Below are 22,973 nucleotides of genomic sequence, written 5' to 3'. Positions count from 1 at the left end.
GAGGGGAAAAGAAAAACTTTTGCAGAGAAAAATAAAAATAAAAATAAAAATAAAAATAAAAATAAAAATTTAATAATAAAAAAAATTAATTAAAATTAAAAATTAAAATTAAAAATTAAAATAAAATTATAAATAAAATAAAATAAAATAAAATAAAAAAATTAGAAGCTCAACTTAATTAAAATTAAATTCAAAGCAAGTTTAAATGAAATTTAAATAAGCCTGTAAGGAAAATCAAATAAAAGAAAGCCAATCAAAAATCTTATCCTATAACGATTAATCTCTAAGTGGGAGTTGTCCAAATAAAAGAATTAATCAGAAAGGGAGTAGGGATTTAGTGTTGCGCTGACTTAACAGGGTATAGCCACACGGTGGCGTCCTTCCTTCCAATTGGACTGTCTGTGACTTAAACCTAATTTCACTTTGAGTTAGAGGAAGTTATGTTTGTTTTTAAACTTCAAATTCGAATAAGGGTGTTTAATCAGCGAGAAAGGAGACTTGGTTGTTGCTAGAAAAATTGTATAAATGAAACTGTGTACAACAGTAAGCAATAAACAATTTATAGGCTCAAACTTATTTTGTTAAGGCAGAATCAAATAACGGAGAGTGAAACTATCCGAATTTATCCACACGATGGCGCTGTTGCGCCCGCCCTAGACTAGAGTTAGTTAGGCGGAAATGCTCACCAGATGGCTTTGTCTGGTTCTAGAGTCGCCCTCCGGCGTTCTGCAAGCGGCGTTGCAATTCTTGAGTCGCCCTCTGGCGGGTTGCAAGCGGCGTTGCAATTCTTGAGTCGCCCTCTGGCGGTTTGCAAGCGGCGTTGCAATTCTTGAGTCGCCCTCTGGCGGTTTGCAAGCGGCGTTGCAATTCTTGAGTCGCCCTCTGGCGGGTTGCAAGCGGCGTTGCAATTCTTGAGTCGCCCTCTGGCGGTTTGCAAGCGGCGTTGCAATTCTTGAGTCGCCCTCTGGCGGTTTGCAAGCGGCGTTGCAATTTCTGAGTCGCCCTGGCGTTCTGCACTTTACTGGCTTTTGCAGATCATTTAAAAATTACTCAACGAAACGGGTGAAAAACAGGAATTTATCGTCTGCCTATTCATGCCTTTTACATGGACTCCAATAGACATTTATCAATATGGCTGACGGTTTTCAGCATCTCTGATTCAAATGTTTTAGGTCTCAGGTCTTTGGTTAGCTAAGCCAGACTTAAACCAGGAGTTATCGTTTATCTTAACGATATAATAATTATTCTGAGGCCCCTTATATTGTACAGGAGAGTCTCGCCCTGTCCCAATCTTCCGCAATGATAGAAACTTTCCGTAGTTCAGATCAAGCGGGATAACGCAACGTACGTGTCTACAGACATCATCAAAATCTCATTATTTTGATGGAACACATAATATATTGCTCGAGTCAAATGTATGGATTTTCTACAATACATTCGTTTGGAAATCACGCGGATAACCCTATTGTGCCTACGGCTGCAGAGTTTTTCGGAGATCACGCGGAGATTTTCGTACCGTTCATATTTCATTAATATAATCCGGCTACTTCAACATTTCTCAGCATCTGTTTATGCTTGGGTTCGCCTTGCGCGTACCGTTCAATTCACAAAACAACACCAAAACAAAACGAAACAAAAACGCGCGTGCAGGTTATTAATACCTCAAAAATACACAATGAATAGAATATGAATATCATTCACACATACACAAACGTTTGAAACCTGCCCGCATTCTCCACCAAATACATGTAACAACAACGACTCATGAGTTTAATGTTTGGGGAATAATTAACTCAAAAGGGATTTAATATTCAATATTCATGAATTTATGAATATAATTTGCCAGTTGTTCATTACGTATTAAAATTTTCCGATAGGGAAAATTGTTTAATTAAATACAAGTAACCCTTTATGAAATTGCTTGAAATTATCCTACTAAGTTTGTCCTGCAAATTAGTTATAGACTTTTCAAATCAATTCTCAATAAAGGGATTACTGCTTTACGAGCGCATAAGAAACATTAACTTTACTGATCAGGATAAGTTCAATATTTCAAATGGTCATACAGTTTACTTTACTAACATAGTAGCATAAGCAGTTAGGTAACGTTTAGATCGCAAGTTTCATTGACTTTGTGTATGTGGCAGAATAACAGATTCAACTCATTAAATGTCTTTTGAAGGTTTAATAAACACAGACTAAAAATAACACTACAATTCACACAGAAAGTACATACTAAATATGCATCACGAGAGTAGAAGTATAGATATTAACGAAAGAATACATACAAGAGAATAATGAATAGACTGAAATTAGAGAGAGATAAAAGAGAGAGAGAGAGAGACAAAGAGAGAGAGAGAGAGAGAGAGAGAGAGAGAGAGAGAGAGAGAGAGAGAGAGAGTGGGGGGGGGGGGGGGGGTAAGCAAGGCATGCTTTCCTTCAGTTCACCAAATACGACCTTCACGGAGTTAATTTATCCCAACGGGGACATAACACACCCTCTTTACAGCAGTAAGAATAAGAATACTTGCATTCTTTTTGGTTTCGTTTTGGCTTCTCGCTTGTGTGCGCGTGCGTTCCGAGTTCAAATGTCCTGCGTGTCCAGCGGTCCTTTCCGAGGTTGGGAGGGAAGCGGCTGTTGCTTTAGCGAGGCTTCGTGTTCTTGAAGATCGGATTGTAGAAGAGAAGATTTTTGGAAGAGATGAGGCCTACTTGGAGGGCCTGCATTGGTGGCATGGCTTAAGTGCCAGCCCCCCCCGTGGGTGTTGGCTCCCACAGGGAGAGAGTTGGAGAAGTAAAAGCCAGAGAGTTTCGGAGAAGAGAAGAGGGAGAGAGCCTGTCTTCACTGGTCTTTTAAGGTCTGGAAATAGTCCCACCCTCCAGGGTTAGACTTAACCAATGAGAGTGTTGGGATTTCCCGGCGGGAAATTCCTCAGCAGAATTTATAGCTCTTTGTTTGAAAGTTCGACTCAGTGGGTCTCTGAGTCTTCATACTATAATTAATGCAACAAACACACACTGCATTTTCTGAATAAGTGATATACATGGAAGTGTAAGTCGTGAAGTGAGCATTAATTTGATAGGAGACATGACATATATGAGGTTATCTGAACTAGTACTTTGTTAAGACAAAGACAAAAAGATGCAAAATACCATACAGAATAAACATTTTACAAGACAGTTATGTGTTTACATATAATGTCCTGGGGTGCATGTTCATTTATAGATGGTTTGTCTATAATTTGAGGCAAAAGCTCTGTGTCTTAAACTCTTTGTGTATAAGACTTCATGTGGCCACATTCTTTCCGGCCATAAAACACCTTATCAGATGGTTTCCAGGGTAGCTGTTGTGTTGGGGGAAGGTCTGTCCATCAGCACAACTTTCAAAACATATTTGTTAAATGTAACTGGCGATTGTGTGTTTGATTCGCCTGAGTCGCTACAGAGCGGTGGTCATTTCTGATGCAATACTTCAAAATGTGCATAAAAAAGGGGGTGGTAGAAATATAGCTACTGAGTAAAATGTTAATGTCAAGCCCTACATACCACCTACAATAAACCTTACCCTAAACCTAAGGATAGTGTTAACAAACATGAGATAAACACGCATGTGCTGATTCAACTATACCACTTCTATTTTTAAAAAAAATGCTATTCTTTGATTACAGTTTTCTACAGTTTTCTACAGTTTTCAACTGTTTTCTACATTGATAATATGAAATGTTTCTTGGGCAGCAAATCAGCTCTAGAATGATTTCTAAAGGAACGTGTGACACTTAAGACTGGAGTAATGTTGAAAATTCAGCTTTGCTATCACATGGATAAATTCAATTTTTAAATATATTCAAATGGTAATATTTTAAAATATTTTCAAGCCCTATATTCCACCTAGCCTAAACCTTACGATAGTGTTAACAAAAGTGATATAAAAACAGGCAACCATGCCATTTTTGCTGTTTCTACAAGTTATTGAGCTCTTTTATGTTAAATTTTGTTTTCAAGAGACTCGTATCATAGCGCACTGCATTTCAAGTGCAATGCTGTGCATTTACAAATAATGCAGTTTTTAAGGTCACAACAATATAGTATTGTACAAGGTACCGTTTTCACAATGAATCAAGGTTTATGTTACCCTGTCTAAAACATACTTGACCATATAAAAATATTATGAACCTTAAGATTTATTGGAAATTTCCAATTTCCATGTTTGGTGTTTGTCGGTGTGACAGTAGAGAGGGCAAGCATTAACTCTCATCTCCATTGCTCTCTAAATCCAGGCACAGCAGTCATTTCAAATCCTTTCATTTTCAGATAAGAGTAACTACATTACTTCAGTGTCATCCTTTCTTCCTTTCCTCCTCCTCTTGAGTTTGTTAATTTTGTAATGAGTTTTTGTCTTCTTCTTCTGTAGATTACGGAACTCCACAACATTAAGAACATTACGCGAATGCCACGAGAGACCAAGAAACACGCAGTGGCAATTATTTTCTGTGATGAGACGTCAAAGACATTTGCCTGTGAGTCAGGTAAGCATTGTCTCCAACTATGAGAAAAGTCTTTTGTTGTTATGCTGGATTGTGTCCAAGACGACTTCATTTATTGCAGATTTCAAGATGCACAGGTATTGATTTGCACACATCTGGGGTATTTGTTTATTCTTTGAGTTATTCCATTTATACCTTGAAACTGGAGACGTTGCTGCAAAACATTAAGGCTAGTAAGTGTTAGAAGAGCCCATTGGGATATACAGGGATTTTTTTTTAAACTTTGTCATAGCTTTTGTCATAGAGAATGAATATGGCCAAAGGCAACAAACAGATCAGCAGTTAGAAAACAAAACAACAAGAGAAAAGCTTAACACACAAACACGCATTTGAAATATGAATGAGGTGCTTTACTCACCATTAGCTTGGCAGCAGAACGTGTCTTTTCCCATGTGTTTTCTCTCCTCTCACACTGAGAATCTTGTAGTGGAAAGATGGCAATGTCAAAACTGATAAAAGTGTTCTCGCAGGGAAAAAAAGACACCCAGAATACAAAGATGAAAAAGCTCTTACTTTGTTGTGAAAATGATTTTAGGGGAGTTTTCATATTCAGTTGTGGGGTTTATCACAATCGTCATTTTACCGGGCTGAATAAAGCAAGACAACTTTTGAAGAAATATAAGGAACTGTATGAAAGAAATGTATTTCAATTAATCATAAAATGACCCTGATATATATCATTAGATATTAAGAAATCATGTTAATTTGAAATAATTATATCAGTGACAACAGTAGTCCGGCCAGGATATTTATTCATTTAAAAGTTGTTGTTGCAGCCCTCAACTGATGTTGATGGTGACATGTTGTGTTTTGGCCTAAAGCTCCACCCACCAGTTGTGTTTGGGCATCCGGGTTGCCAGCCCTGCTCTGGTTACCACAGCTGCAGCTACAAACGTTCCTGCTGATCCTGCAGCCTATCTGGCAACCTCGAGTCAGGGGGGAGGGGAGAGGGGATACACCGCTCTACAGTCATTTGAAAGTGACTGCAGTACCAGTTTTGGCCACCATCTTACATACACTTCCTTTAATGTTTTTATTAACTAAGGACACATTAAAATGATCAAAGGTGACAGGAAAGACATATTACATATAAAATATTTTATATTTCTATTTCAAATGCTATTCTAACTGTTTTCTAAATTGATAATAAAAAGTGTATCTTGAGCAGCAAATTAGCATAATAGATTATGATTTCTGAAGGATCATGATTCATGTGACACTGAAGACTAGAGTAATGATGCTGAAAATTCAGCTTTGCCATCACAGGAATAAATTACTTTTTTATTATTATTATTCAAATGGTAATATTTTACTACATTAATATTGTGTTTACTGATTTACTTTAATTAACTTAACTTAAATAAATGCATCCTTTGTGAGTATAAGAGACTTATTTAAAAACATTTAAAAAATCTTACAGACCCCAAACTTTTGAACGGTAGTGTTGCTCGTATGGTATTTGAAATACACATTCACATGCACATGTATGAATGAATAAATGTAAATGGATAAATATGTTTATCCACTTTTCCACATCATTTGAGACCAATACCTTCATCTAGTTTAACCTAGCACTAAATGCACAGATAAAAAGCTGAATAATAAGTATTTAAATTAAGTCATTCACATCAGCATAAAAGCACATCCTTTCTTGAAAATAGCTTTATTTCAATATATTTATAATAATTATAATTATAATAATTATAATATTAATACTACTAATAATAATAGATTGTATTTATAATGCACTTTTCATTCCGAAGAATCTCAAAGTGCAACAAAACAAGTAAAAATATAGAATAATACAAACAACACATAACAGTTAAAAGCTTTAACTAATAATAAGTAACTAAATAATAATAATAATAATAATAATAATAATAATAATAATAATAATAATAATAATAATTTAAATAACTAATTTATAACAAGCCTCATTTGCAAAACTCAGCACTATTGAATAGAATTTCATTTGGAAAGAACATTGTCTTGTGATCATGGCAGCAGTTAGTTGTCAATGGCTATTATTTAAGAATGTCATACCCAGCGATTTTTTTTAAAATATCCAAATTGTCTTGCTATCACCAGACCAAGCTCAATCTTTTAAGATTGAACATTAGTCTGGAGAGTCTGCTCTGTATTTTCTACTGCACAAGAAGCGTGATCAATATGCATAGTTCAAATGAATCTACACAATTGGATAGTCCTTCAACCAATGATACCTACGATCCATCGTTTCTCTATCTAATCATATCTCATAATTTTAAATCTGCCAATAGCGCGCCAGGTGGATAAGCCAGTTTGTGACTGGTCCCCACAAATTTGTAGCGAAAGCAGGGTAGAAAAAGGAAAGACGACGGTAACCTGCCTGAGCTGCAGGTTAGTAATGGGAAGTTCGGATCATTTTACTGACTCGGATCTTTGAATCTCATCCAGCAAAATGAACAAATCGCAACATTTGCGTGACAAAAACAAAAAGTAATTTCGTTAATTTAAGCAGAATCTAATTAAAATGTTACATTACATTTTTCAACACATTTAGTACTTTTGGAATAAAAAAATAAATAACTATATGCTAATGCAGTCATGGCCAAACTTCGGAAAATAAATGATTAAATAATTGCATAGCTTGCCTCACCTCCTGATCCAAATCTTTATTTCTTCCACTTTACATTTAATCACGTCTGTTCCCTAGAAAGATAAGTACACCTCTCATGACTTCTGGTTCGAGCCGTTAGTTTTGTCATCATGTCTGATCTGGGCCGTGACAGCCTCATATGTAATACATGCATCCAGAAATAGAAAAGATTAGTTCTCTTGAGTCTTTGAGTCATTCGTTCATCAAGTCCCAGCTCCATATAGGCAAGGCAATGCAGTCACCGGAAACAGAAGAGATTAGTTCATCTCTCGAGTCTTCTCGTTCAAGCCGTTTGTTCAAGTCCCCATAGGCTGAATGCAGAAACAGTTCATCTCTCGAGTCTTCTCGTTCAAGTCGTTTTTCGGGTCTGACTCTCGTTCTTTTGTCACACGACTACGCCGGTTCAGTGGCTCACAAGTCACAACATACATTACAGTCGTATTATTGACTGCATGTTGTAATATATTTATTATTATAAAATTATCAGAAGATATGGGCAATAAACGGTTATTATGCCTATCCATTTTGACCAACCCAATGTGTCCAGGATTCATATGAAAGTCAATTATAATAGGCCTATTAGCTAAAAAAAAACTTGACTAAAAATAACAAACCCTATGCACTTGTTTGTGAGGAAGGTTGTGAATGAACTATTTCTGACTGTATCCAAAACAACTGTCATGTCACGTTACAAAAGAATGAGACTCGGACCGAAGACTCAAGAGAACTAATCATTTCTGTTTCCGGTACAGACTGCATAGCCTTGTCTATGGGGCTGGGACTTGATGAACGAATGACTTTAACCCGGACTCGAAAGATGAACTAATCAATTCTGTTCCCTGTGCAGAGCACCCCATATTGACAGAAAAACACAGAACTGTTGACATTTTTGCAGATTTATTAAAAAAGAAAAACTGAAATACCACATGGTCCTAAGTATTCCGAACCTTAGCTCAGTATTTAGTAGAAGCACCCTTTTGATCTAAAACAGCCATGTCATTTTGGGAAAGATGCAACACGTTTTTCACACCTGGATTTGGGGATCCTCTGCCATTCCTCCTTGCAGATCCTCTCCAGTTCTGTCAGGTTGGATGGTAAACATTGGTGAACAGCCATTTTCAGGTCTCTCCAGAGATGCTCAATTGGGTATAAGTCAGTAACAGTCACAGAGATGTTGCGAAGCCACTCCTTCGTTATTTTAGCTGTGTGCTTAGGGTCATTGTCTTGTTTGAAGGTGAACCTTCAGATCAGTCTGAGGTCTTGAGCACTCTGGAGAAGGTTTTTATCCACGATATCTCTGTACTTGGCCACATTCATCTTTCCCTCGTTTGCAACAAGTTGTCCTGTCCCTGCAGCTGAAAAACACCCCCACAGCATGATGCTGCCACCACCATGCTTCACTGTTGGGACTGTATTGCACAGGTGATGAGCAGTGCCTGGTTTTCTCTACACATACTGCTTAGAATTAAGGCCAAAAAGTTATACCTTGGACTCATTAGACCAGATAATATTATTTCTCACCATCTTGGAGTCCTTCAGTTGTTTGTTTTTTCTTTAGCAAACTTTCATGTGTCTTGCATAGAGGAGAGGCTTCCATCGGCCCACTCTGCCATAAAGCCCTGACTGGTGGAGGGCTGCAGTGACGGTTGACTTTCTACAACTTTCTCCCATCTCCCGACTGCATCTCTGGAGCTCAGCCACAGTGATCTTTGGGTTCTTTTTTTACCTCTCTCACCAAGGCTCTTCTCCCCTGATAGCTCAGTTTGGCCAGATGGCCAGCTCTAGGAAGGGTTCTTGTTGTCCCAAAAGGTTATTTTTTTTTTATTTTATTTTTTTAGATTGTTTTAGCCTGGTCCTACCCTCTTACATTTCATTTTTACAGAGAGTCTGGCCACTCTTCATTAATGAGCATTAACTTCCTTGAAGGCAGGTACTCTGTTCAAGTTTAAACTATTGGATTTGAGAGCCACACTGGATATTCCATAACCAATCGCTAACATTTGGTCTTCGTGACGTATGTCATGTGCAAACTAAAATTTGTGATATGAAAAAAAAGGCAATTTAAAAAAAGAGCATCATGCATGCATTATAAATATAGAAATTGAACTTATTACCTGCTTTATTGATGTATGAATAACACATATTCATCACATTACGTTTATTTGTTTGAACTGTGCAAAATGAAAAGGATGGAGATTTAAATGCAATTTTAATACATAAAACTGATTTTGTCCTCTGCTTCCAAATTTCCTGACATGCAAAATACCCAAGTAGGATTTAGAGGAGAGAGAAGGAGAAAAGGGGAAGAGCTGGAGGAGACGGGTGGAGTGGATATGCACAGGGGGAGCAGCACGGTGGACCCGCTGGGATATCATTAGCACCTCTGGGGTCTTCCGCACTGCCAGGGGGAGGCGAGGAATGTTCTCCTGAATCCATTTACCACAATAACCTCCCCACCCCCAGCTCTGCCTCGACTCGCTTCCACTCCCTTCAGAGGCAGGATATTAATGGGAAACGGGTAGAGCGGGCATAGGGCACAAATGAAGAGCTGTGCGAGATATGGGCATACACCAAGGGTTTGAGGGCCTTGAGGCTGTATAGATGAAGAAGTCTTCAGTCCTTAAGTGTCACATCTGTGACACGTTCAAAGACTTTTCTGTGCTTGTTTGTTGGTAATGTGTCCTGCTGCATTAGATCACCTGGTTGTCCTTGTGGGAGTAAATCACCTTTGTGTCGATGTGTATCTCAGGTGCGTATGTGTGTGTGCGCTAAACTCTCCTTGTGGCTCTTTTAATTTTGGCACAGGTACATGTCCACGAGCCACCTCCTCTCGAACTTCCCCTTTCCCACTAACTCCGGCCATATGGAGCTTGTGTCCCTCACATGTCCGCCACATGTAGGAACTCGACCTCCCTTGATCCTTCACTTCCACTTCCTCACCTCCCTCTGAGTCTGTCGGGTTACGCTTGTGCTAATCTGAACCTTTTTTTCTCTCTCTCGCTTTCAGTCTCTGTTTTAGAATTAACATGTCTGACAATGAGGGCTAAGACTTATAACTCATTTTGAACAATTTAGCTAAGATTTCACATTTTGTGCAGGTTTTATAATCTATACTTTTTGCACCCAAAAAATAAATTAACCCTAAAAGAATTTATGTAAGTAAATAATCTTTTAAGTAAAATAAAAAACCTTCCAAAAGTTTGGGGTCATTCCTTTTTTTTATTTTTTTTATAGTACTGTCAAATTGATTAATCTCATTCAAAATAAAAGTTTGTGTTTACATATTATACATGTTTGTACTATGTATAATTATTATGAATGTATAAATACACACACGGGCATGTATATAATTTAAGAAAAATGTGTTATATTTATATACAACATATATATATATATATATATATATATATATATATATATATATATATATATATATATATATATATATATATATATATATATATATATATATATATATATATATATATATATATATATAATATACACATATATATATATGCAAATATTTCTTAAATATATACATGAATGAGTGTGTATTTATACATTCATAATAATTATACACAGTACACACATATATGTAAACGCAAACTTTTATTATGAATGCAATTTTACTTTTGATTAATCGATTTGACAGCACTATTAAAAAAAATACTTTTAATACTTTTATTAAGTAAGTTTGCATTCAGGTGATCAAAAGTGACAGTAAAGTATATTTTACATTGTTACAAAATATTTATATTTTAAATAAATCCTGTTCTTTTGACCTTTTTATTAATCAAAGTTTCCTGAAAAAAATGCATCACCGTTTCCACAAAAATATTAAGCAGCATAATTGTTTCCGTGGATAATAATAAGACTTTCTTGAGCACCAAATCAGCATATTATCTTTGATTATTTGTTATCATTTTACTCTATTTTATATGTTATTGTATTTTACAATTGTTTTGTATCGCATTTTGGTCAGTGTAAGCTGAATTCAAATGTACTCTACTTACTGTATTAAAATGATTTCTGAAGGATCATGTGACACTGAAGACTGCAGTATATATGCTAAAAAATTCAGCTTTGCAATAACAGGAATAAAATACATTATAAAATATATTAAAATAGAAAACACATACTATACTATAGCAAATAAATGCAACCTTGGATATGAGACTTCTTTCAAAAACATTAACAAAGCTTACTGACCCCAAACCTTTGTACGGTAGTGTACAGTAGATATTACTAATGTAAAAATTCAGTAGAGCATGGCATTGGCAATGCAATGTTCTTGAATTTAGTTTTCAGGGAATGCACGAACCGATACATAAATAAAAATATATGCTTATAATGTGATACAAGATGTTTGGTCACATGCATAAATGTAAATGTTCATTTTATAATTAATATTGCTTTGATAAAGGCTGTATTAAGTATGTGAACTTGCTTACTTTGCTCTGCTTTGCTTTACTCACCTTATAAGAATAAAGCAGTAAAATGTAATGAATTTTCTAATGTAACGGCGTTTTTTACTGGTTTAAAGTGGCGTTACCTTCTTCATGCATTGCCCACACAACCTACTAATTGATAATGAAATTTATTGATGATTATTTTGACATTGCCACCGTAATCTATTCTCATCCATCCTGACCCATTTTCTCTCTCCTGACTATTCATCATGCCGTTCTTCTCATTTCCTGTGCTCCGAGTGAACCGTTAACCATGTGAAGATGTTGTGCTGTATAGTGCTGTGATTCCACCGGGCATCTTTGTGTTTGTGCACATAGCTGCCTGAGCACTTGAGAGTTTGCCATGCCGATGAAGTATTTGTTTATCCAATTTTCCACTCAGTGGGCTCAAAAGTGTGTGTGAATATAGACACACTTAAAGGTCACCATCTCAGGAGAGAGGGCATGCAAAAAAATCCAACAAAAAGCTTGTATAAAAAGGAACAATGATTTGTTTGTGGTTAGATAAAGTTTGATAAAGATAATTGTGGTTTTATTTCTAGCTTTTGTGTGTGCGACTTACACGTGTGTAACTTATTAGATGTGTAACTTACTACTAGTATTTTTTTTCTAATGGAATATTTTGAAAGGTGCCTGCTCACATTACTCAAGCAAGCAAAATTAAAATGTGCATAGATATGCAGTATTCATTTTAAGCTTCTAATACTGCAGTTTAAATATACTTAATAAACATCAAACATTAAGCAGACAGCCATTGTTATTCAAACAAGCTCCGCTGAATACGCAAACTCGACCAGGTCACGAATCTGCAACAACTATTTGGCGCGTAATTAGACAAATCTAATCTCATAATGTTGAGCTTTCAAACCCATGTCACAAGGAGAAGTGGTGTGGACCATCATTCATTGTGCTAAACTGCATTATGTGCTTAAGAGTGGATGTTCATTTGCAAGGTTTACTCATTAGAATGATTCTTTTGCTGTGGACTAGCCAGAAGCTTTTCAAGGATATCATAAACTTACTGCCAAAAACAAAAAAAACAAAAAAACAAAACAAGAAGTCACATAAATACATGCAGGTGGCTTACTCAACATTCTCAACTCCTACAGAATGCTATTTGTGTTTTTCTTTTGTGTGCACACAGAGGCCAAAATAACTATTGCAACACCTGCCAATAATGTGTAAACTGAGAAAATGTGCCGCCCATGAATATTTTTTTACTGTTTATTAAACTCTGCATTATTTATATTTATATAACTGTAAATATCTATACATTAGCAGTCAATAGGTTTGGAAGAATTACAGTATTTAATTAATATTTTGAAAGAACTTACCACGAAGTTATGGTCACCTAGCACCTAGCATTTTTTTAATAAAAAGAATATACAGTAAAACCATGTGTATGTGTATGTATGTGTGTGTGTGTGTATATATATATATATATATATATATATATATATATATATATATATATATATATATATATATATATATATATATATATATATATATATATATATATATATATATATATATATATGTATATATATATATATATATATATATATATATATATATATATATATATATATATGTGTGTATATATATATATGTGTGTGTATATATATATATATATATATATATATATATATATATATATATATATATATATATATATATATATATATATATATATATATATATATATATATATATATATATATATACAGTCTTGTTCAAAATAATAGCAGTACAATGTGACTAACCAGAATAATCAAGGTTTTTAGTATATTTTTTATTGCTACGTGGCAAACAAGTTACCAGTAGGTTCAGTAGATTATCAGAAAACAAACAAGACCCAGCATTCATGATATGCACGCTCTTAAGGCTGTGCAATTGGGCAATTAGTTGAAAGGGGTGTGTTCAAAAAAATAGCAGTGTCTACCTTTGACTGTACAAACTCAAAACTATTTTGTACAAACATTTTTTTTTTCTGGGATTTAGCAATCCTGTGAATCACTAAACTAATATTTAGTTGTATGACCACAGTTTTTTAAAACTGCTTGACATCTGTGTGGCATGGAGTCAACCAACTTGTGGCACCTCTCAGCTGTTATTCCACTCCATGATTCTTTAACAACATTCCACAATTCATTCACATTTCTTGGTTTTGCTTCAGAAACAGCATTTTTGATATCACCCCACAAGTTCTCAATTGGATTAAGGTCTGGAGATTGGGCTGGCCACTCCATAACATTAATTTTGTTGGTTTGGAACCAAGACTTTGCCCGTTTACTAGTGTGTTTTGGGTCATTGTCTTGTTGAAACAACCATTTCAAGGGCATGTCCTCTTCAGCATAGGGCAACATTACCTCTTCAAGTATTTTAACATATGCAAACTGATCCATGATCCCTGGTATGCGATAAATAGGCCCAACACCATAGTAGGAGAAGCATGCCCATATCATGATGCTTGCACCTCCATGCTTCACTGTCTTCACTGTGTACTGTGGCTTGAATTCAGAGTTTGGGGGTCGTCTCACAAACTGCCTGTGGCCCTTGGACCCAAAAAGAACAATTTTACTCTCATCAGTCCACAAAATGTTCCTCCCTTTCTCTTTAGGCCAGTTGATGTGTTCTTTGGCAAATTGTAACCTCTTCTGCACATGCCTTTTTTTTAACAGAGGGACTTTGCGGGGGATTCTTGAAAATAGATTAGCTTCACACAGACGTCTTCTAACTGTCACAGTACTTACAGGTAACTCCAGACTGTCTTTGATCATCCTGGAGGTGATCATTGGCTGAGCCTTTGCCATTCTGGTTATTCTTCTATCCATTTTGATGGTTGTCTTCCGTTTTCTTCCACGTCTCTCTGGTTTTGCTCTCCATTTTAAGGCATTGGAGATCATTTTAGCTGAACAGCCTATCATTTTTTGCACCTCTTTATAGGTTTTCCCCTCTCTAATCAACTTTTTAATCAAAGTACGCTGTTCTTCTGAACAATGTCTTGAACGACCCATTTTCCTCAGCTTTCAAATGCATGTTCAACAAGTGTTGGCTTCATCCTTAAATAGGGGCCACCTGATTCACACCTGTTTCTTCACAAAATTGATGACCTCAGTGATTGAATGCCACACTGCTATTTTTTTGAACACACCCCTTTCAACTAATTCAACTAATTGCCCAATTGCACAGCCTTAAGAGCGTGCATATCATGAATGCTGGGTCTCATTTGTTTTCTGAGAATCTACTGAACCTACTGGTAACTTGTTTGCCACATAGCAATAAAAAAATATACGAAAAACCTTGATTATTCTGGTTAGTCACAATTTTACTCCTATTATTTTGAAAAAGACTGTATATATATATATATATATATATATATATATATATATATATATATATATATATATGTATATGTGTGTATTTATTTTTATATTTTTTATGGATTTTATTCCTGTGATTGAAAGCTGCATTTTCAGCATCATTACTCCTTTAGTCTTTAGTGTCACATGATCCTTCAGAAATCATAATCTGCTATGTGACCCTGGTCCACAAAACCAGTCATAAGTCGCACAGGTATATTTGTGGCAATAGCCAACAATACATTGTGTGGGTCAAAATTATCGATTTTTTTTTTATGCAAAAAATCATTAGGATATTAAGTAAAGATGTTCCATGAATATATTTGGTAAATGTCCTTTCGTAAATGTATCAAAAATGTATTATTAGTAGTAATATGCATTGCTAAGGACTTCATTTGGACAACTTTAAAGGCGATTTTCTCAGTGCTTAGATTTTTTTGGAAAGCTTATTTATTCAGCTTTCAGATGATGTATCTCAATTTCAAAAAAAACAAAAAAAACAATTACCCTTATGACTTGTTTTGTGATCCAGGGTCACATATGCTGATTTGCAATGTTGAACACAGTTTTTGCTGCTCAATATTTTGTTCACAGCACCATTCAAAAGTTTGGGCTTAGATGATTTAATATTTATAATGTTACAAAAGATTTCTATTTCAAATAATTATATTTCAAATGTCTCTCAGTTTTCACGAAAACATTAAGCAGTAAAAACAGTTTTCAATATTGATGATAATATGAGACCTTATTAAAAATAACTGATAATAATTGAGTGCCAAATCAGCATTTTATTGATCACTTGACACTAGAGTAATGGCTGCTAAAACATTCAGCTTGGCCATCAAAAAAGAAAAAGAAAAGAATTTACATTTAAAAAAATATAAAAATATATAATTTTGTCTTGATGAGCATAAGAGACGTCTTTCGAAAACACAAAAAGTAATTATTCCAAACGTTTGACAGTACCATAACTGTATATGAAAATCATAAATAGTAAAGTTCATCTAAAAAAGAAAATTCTTTCATCCTTTTCCCTCATGTTGTTACAAACCTGTATGAATTCCTTTTGTCCATCATTGCACTTCCTAAAAATGATCAGTAATTCTGTTTTCTTCCTTGACAGCCCGTTTTTAATCGAATTTGGCACTTAACTAGTATTTTTAGACACCATGTCCACACCTATAAACTTGTCCGTCTATCTGCCTGTCACTTCCATATGTCTGTCTGTCCATCACTATACTCCTTTGTGTCTGGATATGACAACTGGCTGTTTTACAAATGTCTTGTTACATTAAATATTTAGGGCCAGATTTACTAAACAGGGCAAGTTAGCGTGAGTGTGAAATTCCAAAAAAGCGCCGATGGGAGTGGAAACTTTGAGAGGCTACTTACTGCAGAGCCATTACCTCCAGCCCCCCCCCCCTCTCTGGAGCTCCAGCCCCACCCATGATGGGTGGAGCTGCATCCCCTAACCAGACCCTAACCCTATCTCTTGACCCATTAAACGGGTTAAGCTCCACCCTTGAGCTCTATTATGTTCTGCAGCGAGCACTACTTGGAAAGTTCTGCGCAATATCTACAGATGACGCGCAAATTAAAGAACACAGATGCAGCCATAATGACCAATGCAATCTACCAGTTAGCACCTGGTTTAAGACATGCTTTTTTGGGGGGAGGTAAATAATGGTGCAAACATCAGTAAATTGACAAGGGCAAACCTTAGCTAATCACAATGAGTGATTCATACTCTCCTCCCATACATTTGGCGTCTGAAAGGGAAACTCCTACAACTGCATATGCAACAAGTGCTCTCATAATGCATATGCAGCAAATATATCTGACCACACCTTTTCAGCGTTAATTTTTCACTGCGTGTCTTTAGTTAATCCTGATTAACTGATCAAAAATCTGAGGGTTTTGCGATGGCGCAAGCTGTTAGTAAATCTTATTTAGTAAATCCCTTAATTTTCATAGAAATTCTGAGCTGGTTGGTTAGAAAAATCAAACCAAATTACCAATGTAGCCTTTGCAAATTGGTTGTTTTTTGTGCGTTGGCCCTTAATCTGTAAATGTGTTTTTCTTCTACTTGTTTCCTGTTTGCTGCTGTCTCTTCATTAGCCACTCCTTTATGTTTGCATGTAAACATGATGATATGGATGTGTGTGTGTCCACAGAGCTGGAGGCTGAAGAGTGGTGGAAGTTATTGTGTTTGGAGTGTCTGGGCAGCAGACTTAATGACATCAGCCTGGGAGAACCGGACTTGTTAGCAGCAGGGGTGCAAAGGGAACAGAACGGTCAGTATCCAATTAGAGCCCGGCTTTTTGGGTGATTTTTCCTCTTGTACTCCCTAAATGATTCTATTACAAGGACCAAATGTGTTTGTTAAACACAGTCCCTCCAGGTCTGTTCTCATGTTTATAAATGATCTGCTCTGGCCAAGGTTCTTTACTAAGCACTAATGGGTACTGCCGTGCATCAGAGCATCAGCCCATAATGAAGCTTGTCATAGAGATGGATGAGATTATGACGCAGAAGAAAAGCAGGACCAATACGCATAGCACCTGCGCAAAAAAAAAAAAAAATGCTTCAGAGAATGAGTGGGAATCTTTAGTGAATTTGATTGGTTTCCGTTTAGAATGAATGGCAATGTGTCCAATTTACAGTTCAGTTTAAAGCTGTGGTTCTAAACAGTTTGGCTTTAAAGGACAACACTGGTGAAAAATGAACCTAGGGGTAATTAACACATGGTTACCGAGTAGATCGTTCTCTGGGATGTGTTTTTATGAAAATCGAAGAGTTTTATCTCTCGTTCGTGGTTCGACTCGTCTAGACTTTTTTTCCAAGATGGCTCCTGTCTGTATACGCGTATTGCACTGTCTCTATAAAGTATCTTCTTATTAAACTGTTTGTACACCGACAAAGTTCTCAATGCTTCGGTTGGCATGTGGGACCCTCATAATGGTATCGTGTTAGTGTGAGGCTATTTTGAGCCGTGTTAGTGGTTTTAACCAGAGATTTAACTTCACTTACTCTGTGCCCCATAGACAAGCGTTATAAGCTAAACTGTTCTTAGAGATAAAACTCTTTACATTCGATTTGAATGAAAACACATCCCAGAGAACGATCTACCCGGTAACTATGTGTTAATACCCCTGGGTTAATTTTTCACCGGAGTTGTCCTTGAAGAACCAGATTTTACGTTGGACATCAAGTAATACATTTAAAACAGTACAAGAGCTGTTCACTGTACAAAAATTAACATTTTTAAGGAACATTAAATTACTTTTTATTACATTAAATTAATTAATTAGATTGTTTCTTGCTCTCAGCAGCCAGTGATCAAATCAAATAAAAACATATTCAAATGTATATAAAATTATAAAAACATAATAAACAATTATATATTATTATATATTAGGGCTGTCAAACTGATTAATTACATGATGTGCCGAGTAATTAATCTAATTAATTGCACATTAAATTTGCCTGAGAAAAATTACCCCCAAAAGATAATTTAAAGTCATTATTGTGTTAAATGAGAAAAGCATCAAATAGAAATTACAAAAGTAACTTCAGCAAGAAATATTTAATTTGATTTGATTCAACATAGAATTGATTACACATAAACTCTTAGGCAACATTGGCCATAATTTTTTTCTTCTCAAAAGCTGCATCTGAATTGGTATTGCAGTTCAGACGTTCCATGAATGCATTTAAACTGCATTTAAAATAGTATAAATAACACCATGAGATTGGTGGGTTTTAAATGGGTATTAAAGGGATAGTTCATCATAAAATAAAACTTCTATCATTTACTCACCCTTATGTCGTTTCAAAGCCGTATGACTTTCTTTCTTGTGTAGAACATTAAAATAAGATATTTTGAGAATGTCTATTGCAGGGGTGTCTCAACCTGTTTCTGGAGGGCTACCAACCTGAATCAAACACACTTAAACCAGCTAATCATGATGTTTAGGGCAGCTTGATAACCACAGACAGGTGTTTTGGAGCAGGGTTAAAAGAAATATTCATGGCAGCATTGTTTTATATCAGTCAGACCCTTCTTCTTGATATTAATGCACTGTTTTCATTATGAAGCGCCCGCACGCACACACACACATACACACACAGTTTACTCGTCAATTGCATACAGAGAGCAGAGATCGCGCTGCAGATTCAGGAGCTCAGAAACTTGCTAAGCTACTGGATCACTACATTATATTTCTCAGCAATGAAGGGGTTACATCGCTATTTTTTAGTAATAAACGCACATCTTCATTGTTAAAGGGATACTTCACCGCATTTTCATATTAAACTGTTATTCCCTTAACTAAAATGAGTTGATACATACCTCTCTCGTCTCAGTGTGTGCACTTAATCTCTCTGACACGTGGTGACGATCTGATAGCATTTAGCTTAGCCCAGTAAGCCCAGTTCATTCACTATGGTACCAAACAGAGATCAAGTTAGAAGTGACCAAACACCTCCACGTTTTCCCTATTTAAATACAGTTACACGAATAGCTGAATGATCAAGTATGATGACATAAAATAAAACATGGTGCTTTTCTAAGCAGATTAAAAATGAGAACTATAATGAATGGCGGAATAGCACTTTTGAGAGTACTTCGACTCGGCTCAGTAAAAAGTCCCGGCTAAAAACATCCTCCCTCACATCTCCCCCTCCCCCCTATGAGAGAGAAACATTTTATTTTATTTTATGTCATCATACTTGATTGTTCAACTATTCGTGTAACTGTATTTAAATAGGGAAAACGTGGAGCTGTTTGGTCGCTTCTAACTTGATCTCTGTTTGGTACCATAGTGAATGAACTGGGCTTAGAGGGCTAAGCTAACTGCTATCAGATCGTCACCGCGCGTCAGAGAGATTAAGTGCACACACTGAGACGAGAGAGGTATGCATCAACTCGTTTTAGTTAAGGGAATAACAGTTTAATATGAAAAAGCGGTGAAATATCCCTTTAAGAGAGACGCTGAACAGACTCTCTCTCTCTCTCTCTCTCTCTCTCTCTCTCTCTCTCTCTCTCTCTCTCTCTCTCTCTCTCTCTCTTTCTTTCTCTCTCTTTTATTAATTGAAATAAATGCTATAATCCATTAATTCAAATAAACGTATTGCTTTATCTCTGTGTCTGATTCAAAGCGGGCAGAATGCAGCATCTAATGAGCCGTAACTGACAAAAATTACCGTCAATGTTATCCTTCCGGTCAAATATTGCGCTGCAAATATCGATAACAGCTTTAAGTTGTCAATGTTATGTCAGTTGTCAAGAGAGCTGACCTCTTGCAACAGCTCCCTTTTAGGTACTAAATCGCTCCGGAGACTGACATGTGTCTCTTCGTGTTGCCTTCAGACAGGTGTTGTTGTGTATGCTAGGGAAAGTAAATGCGCCATACGTCATTGCGTCACTTTTTTTATCATGTAAAAATGTATACCGGTATTATCGTGGACGGTATGATATGGCATACCCCTACAGGCCAAACTCGAAACTTAAAAGTTGAAAGATGCAACATTTCGAAACTTTTTTGAATCCTGAGGGAGTGTATTTGGCACCGAAATACTCCGTCATACATCCAACTAGTTTTTTTTTTGTTTGTTTTTTAAATGTTGGCCATGTTTAGCATGAGAATCCAACTCTTTACCAGTGTAAATAAGTCAGAATGCATGAAATAGCAATTGATCTCCCCTTTAAATGAATGATATTCTTTTTTTTAATATTGTGGCAGGGTGAAGGATCACGCAACAATGGAATTGGTGCAAAGCCCCCAGAGGGTGGATTTATTAGTGTGAAACTTGACAGACGTGATGTGTTTAGGTGCAGGTGCGCTGTGAATGTCCTTCTTCCGGGTGCCCTGGTGCTAGCGGTGACGTGGGTGCGGCGAGGTGGCCGGAGCGTCACAGGCTGCAGTCTGGGTGAGAGAGAGAGAGACAGGTTAGCGTAGTGCTGCATGGAGATCGTGCTCAAACTGGTGTCCCAGAGTCAAGGCTTTTATGCCCGGGCCTGATGGCCTGCAGCTGTGACGATCCGGCCCGTGCTGATCGTGTGCAGGTGTTTTCCATCAATTGCCAGGGCGACGCTGATGAGAGCTCGGGAGACTTGTCACACTCCCCCCCCCTAAGCGTCGCGCTGGTCCTGTACTTAAAGTTAGTGGTGTATCTTGGGGAACATAGGGGTGGGCGGGGAGTGCGCCCTGTCTCCGAGCCTCTGGGACCCGATAGGGCCGCCGCCTCACGATGACCCCTGATGTCGTTCGGACGTCGTGCTGGATGACGTCGGTGTCCCCGGGCAGACTTAGGCAACGGCCCCACCAGGTCCATTCCGATTCGCTCGAAAGGTACCCCGCTGCTGGGAAGCGGAACGAGCGGGCTGGGGGGAGGACCTCGAGGTGCGGTCCGTTGGCAGGTCGGACAGGCCTGACAGAAGCGCTTCACTTCTCCGTCCAAGCCTGGCCAGTGGTACCGGTCCCGGATCCGCTGGATGGTGTGGGCGACTCCCCGGTGGCCGGCTACCGGATGGCTGTGGGCTAGGTCCATGATCACCTCCGTCTTGGTCCTCGGCACCACGAGGAGCTCTTTGACCTCCCCCCTCCGCTGGGCGACACAGTACAACAGGCCGTTCCGAACGATGAAATGCGGGAGAGGATGGGGTGCTGGGAGATGGTCCCGGCCGTCGACTGCCCGGACCTGAGTCCAGCAGTTCTTGAGGCGGTCATCTTCCCGCTGGGCCTTCGCCAAGGAGCCCCCTCCCTGGACCTGTTGGAAGACATCAAAGACGACGTTAGGAGTTTGGGAGGGGGACTCACCATCTCTCCCGCTGTCCGACGCCCATAGAGCGGCCTGGGTCTTCCTCCTTCTCCGACCGCGCCGCTCTCGGGGGCGGCTCCCGGCCTGGCTGGCTGGCTGGGCGGAGGTCCGAAGCAGTTCTTCGAAGCCCGGCCAGTCCCGTCCGAGGAGTACGGCCACGGGAAGGTCCCTCACAATTCCCACTTCCAGCGGCCAGGTGCCCGGGCCAGCGGAGATCGTCACTCGGCGGGCCGGGACATGACGAGTGTCGCCGTGTACACAGGTGATAGGAAGCTGGGCTTTGGAGTTCTTCTGGGGCGGTAGGATGGCGGCCTGGACGAGACTGACCGAGCTCCCCGAGTCCAGAAGGGCCAGAACCGGCCGCCCATTGAGTTTCACCTCCGTTCGCGGGGCTCCGCGGGGCGGTTCTAGATGGACGGTGCAGCCAGCCAACCATGCGCGTACCGGTGTGCCCGGTTCCTCCGTGGGCATCGGCTCATCAATTGGGCCGGGAGCCGCAGGCCTGTGTACTGCGCGCTGGGTACCTTCCGGCGCGCGTCGCTCCTGGACCACCCTCCGGGGGAAAAACGGCGCTCGCTCCCCAGGGTCGCGGTGCATCGCCGCCTCCGCCAACTCGATGGCTTCGACGAGCTCGCTGATGGAGGTTGGATTCGTCATTCCCACCACCCTCCTGGTGGGCGGTGGGAGAGCTCGGAGCAAATGGTCGATCGTTACGCGCTCCGCCACCTGACCCGCGGTGGTTGTTCCCTCGAGCAGCCAGTGTCGGGACAGTCTGGAGAGTTCAGCGGCCTGGGCGCGGGCTGGGCGACGAGGCTTGTACTCCCATTCGTGAAACAATTCGGCTGCTGAAATGGACGACAGCCCGAGGCGTCCGAGGATGTCTCTTTTTAATGCATCATAGTTGTCAGCCCTCTCAGTGGGCAGTGAAAAGTAGGCTCGTTGTGCCTCACCGGTCAGCAGGGGTCCCAGCAACCGCGCCCATTCGCTCCGGTCCCAGTTCTCCTGAACCGCCGTGGTCTCGAATAGCTGAAGGAACAACTCGATGTCATCATGGCTGGTTAACTTCGGCAGCAGCTGGGTTGCGCGGACGCGCGGATCAGGCAGCGGAACGCGCTGGGCAGGGGTGAGGCGG

At 38.6% G+C, this 22,973-nt stretch overlaps 1 protein-coding gene across 2 annotated transcripts in view; it reads left to right on the top strand.

Annotated features, from left to right (window-relative positions):
- dok6 (docking protein 6) overlaps nt 1-22,973 on the top strand; it is a 167,252-nt gene that overhangs the window by 52,670 nt on the left and 91,609 nt on the right. For both annotated transcript variants that reach the window (XM_067435477.1, XM_067435476.1), the window contains exons 3-4: nt 4,412-4,526; nt 17,194-17,313. In XM_067435477.1, coding sequence (XP_067291578.1) covers nt 4,412-4,526; nt 17,194-17,313 — 235 coding nt within the window. The remainder of the gene's footprint in view (nt 1-4,411; nt 4,527-17,193; nt 17,314-22,973) is intronic.

Source organism: Pseudorasbora parva, chromosome 24, assembly GCF_024679245.1.
Source record: "Pseudorasbora parva isolate DD20220531a chromosome 24, ASM2467924v1, whole genome shotgun sequence".
NCBI classification, from domain to species: Eukaryota; Metazoa; Chordata; class Actinopteri; order Cypriniformes; family Gobionidae; genus Pseudorasbora; species Pseudorasbora parva.
This window is presented reverse-complemented; position numbering and strand designations above follow the sequence as displayed.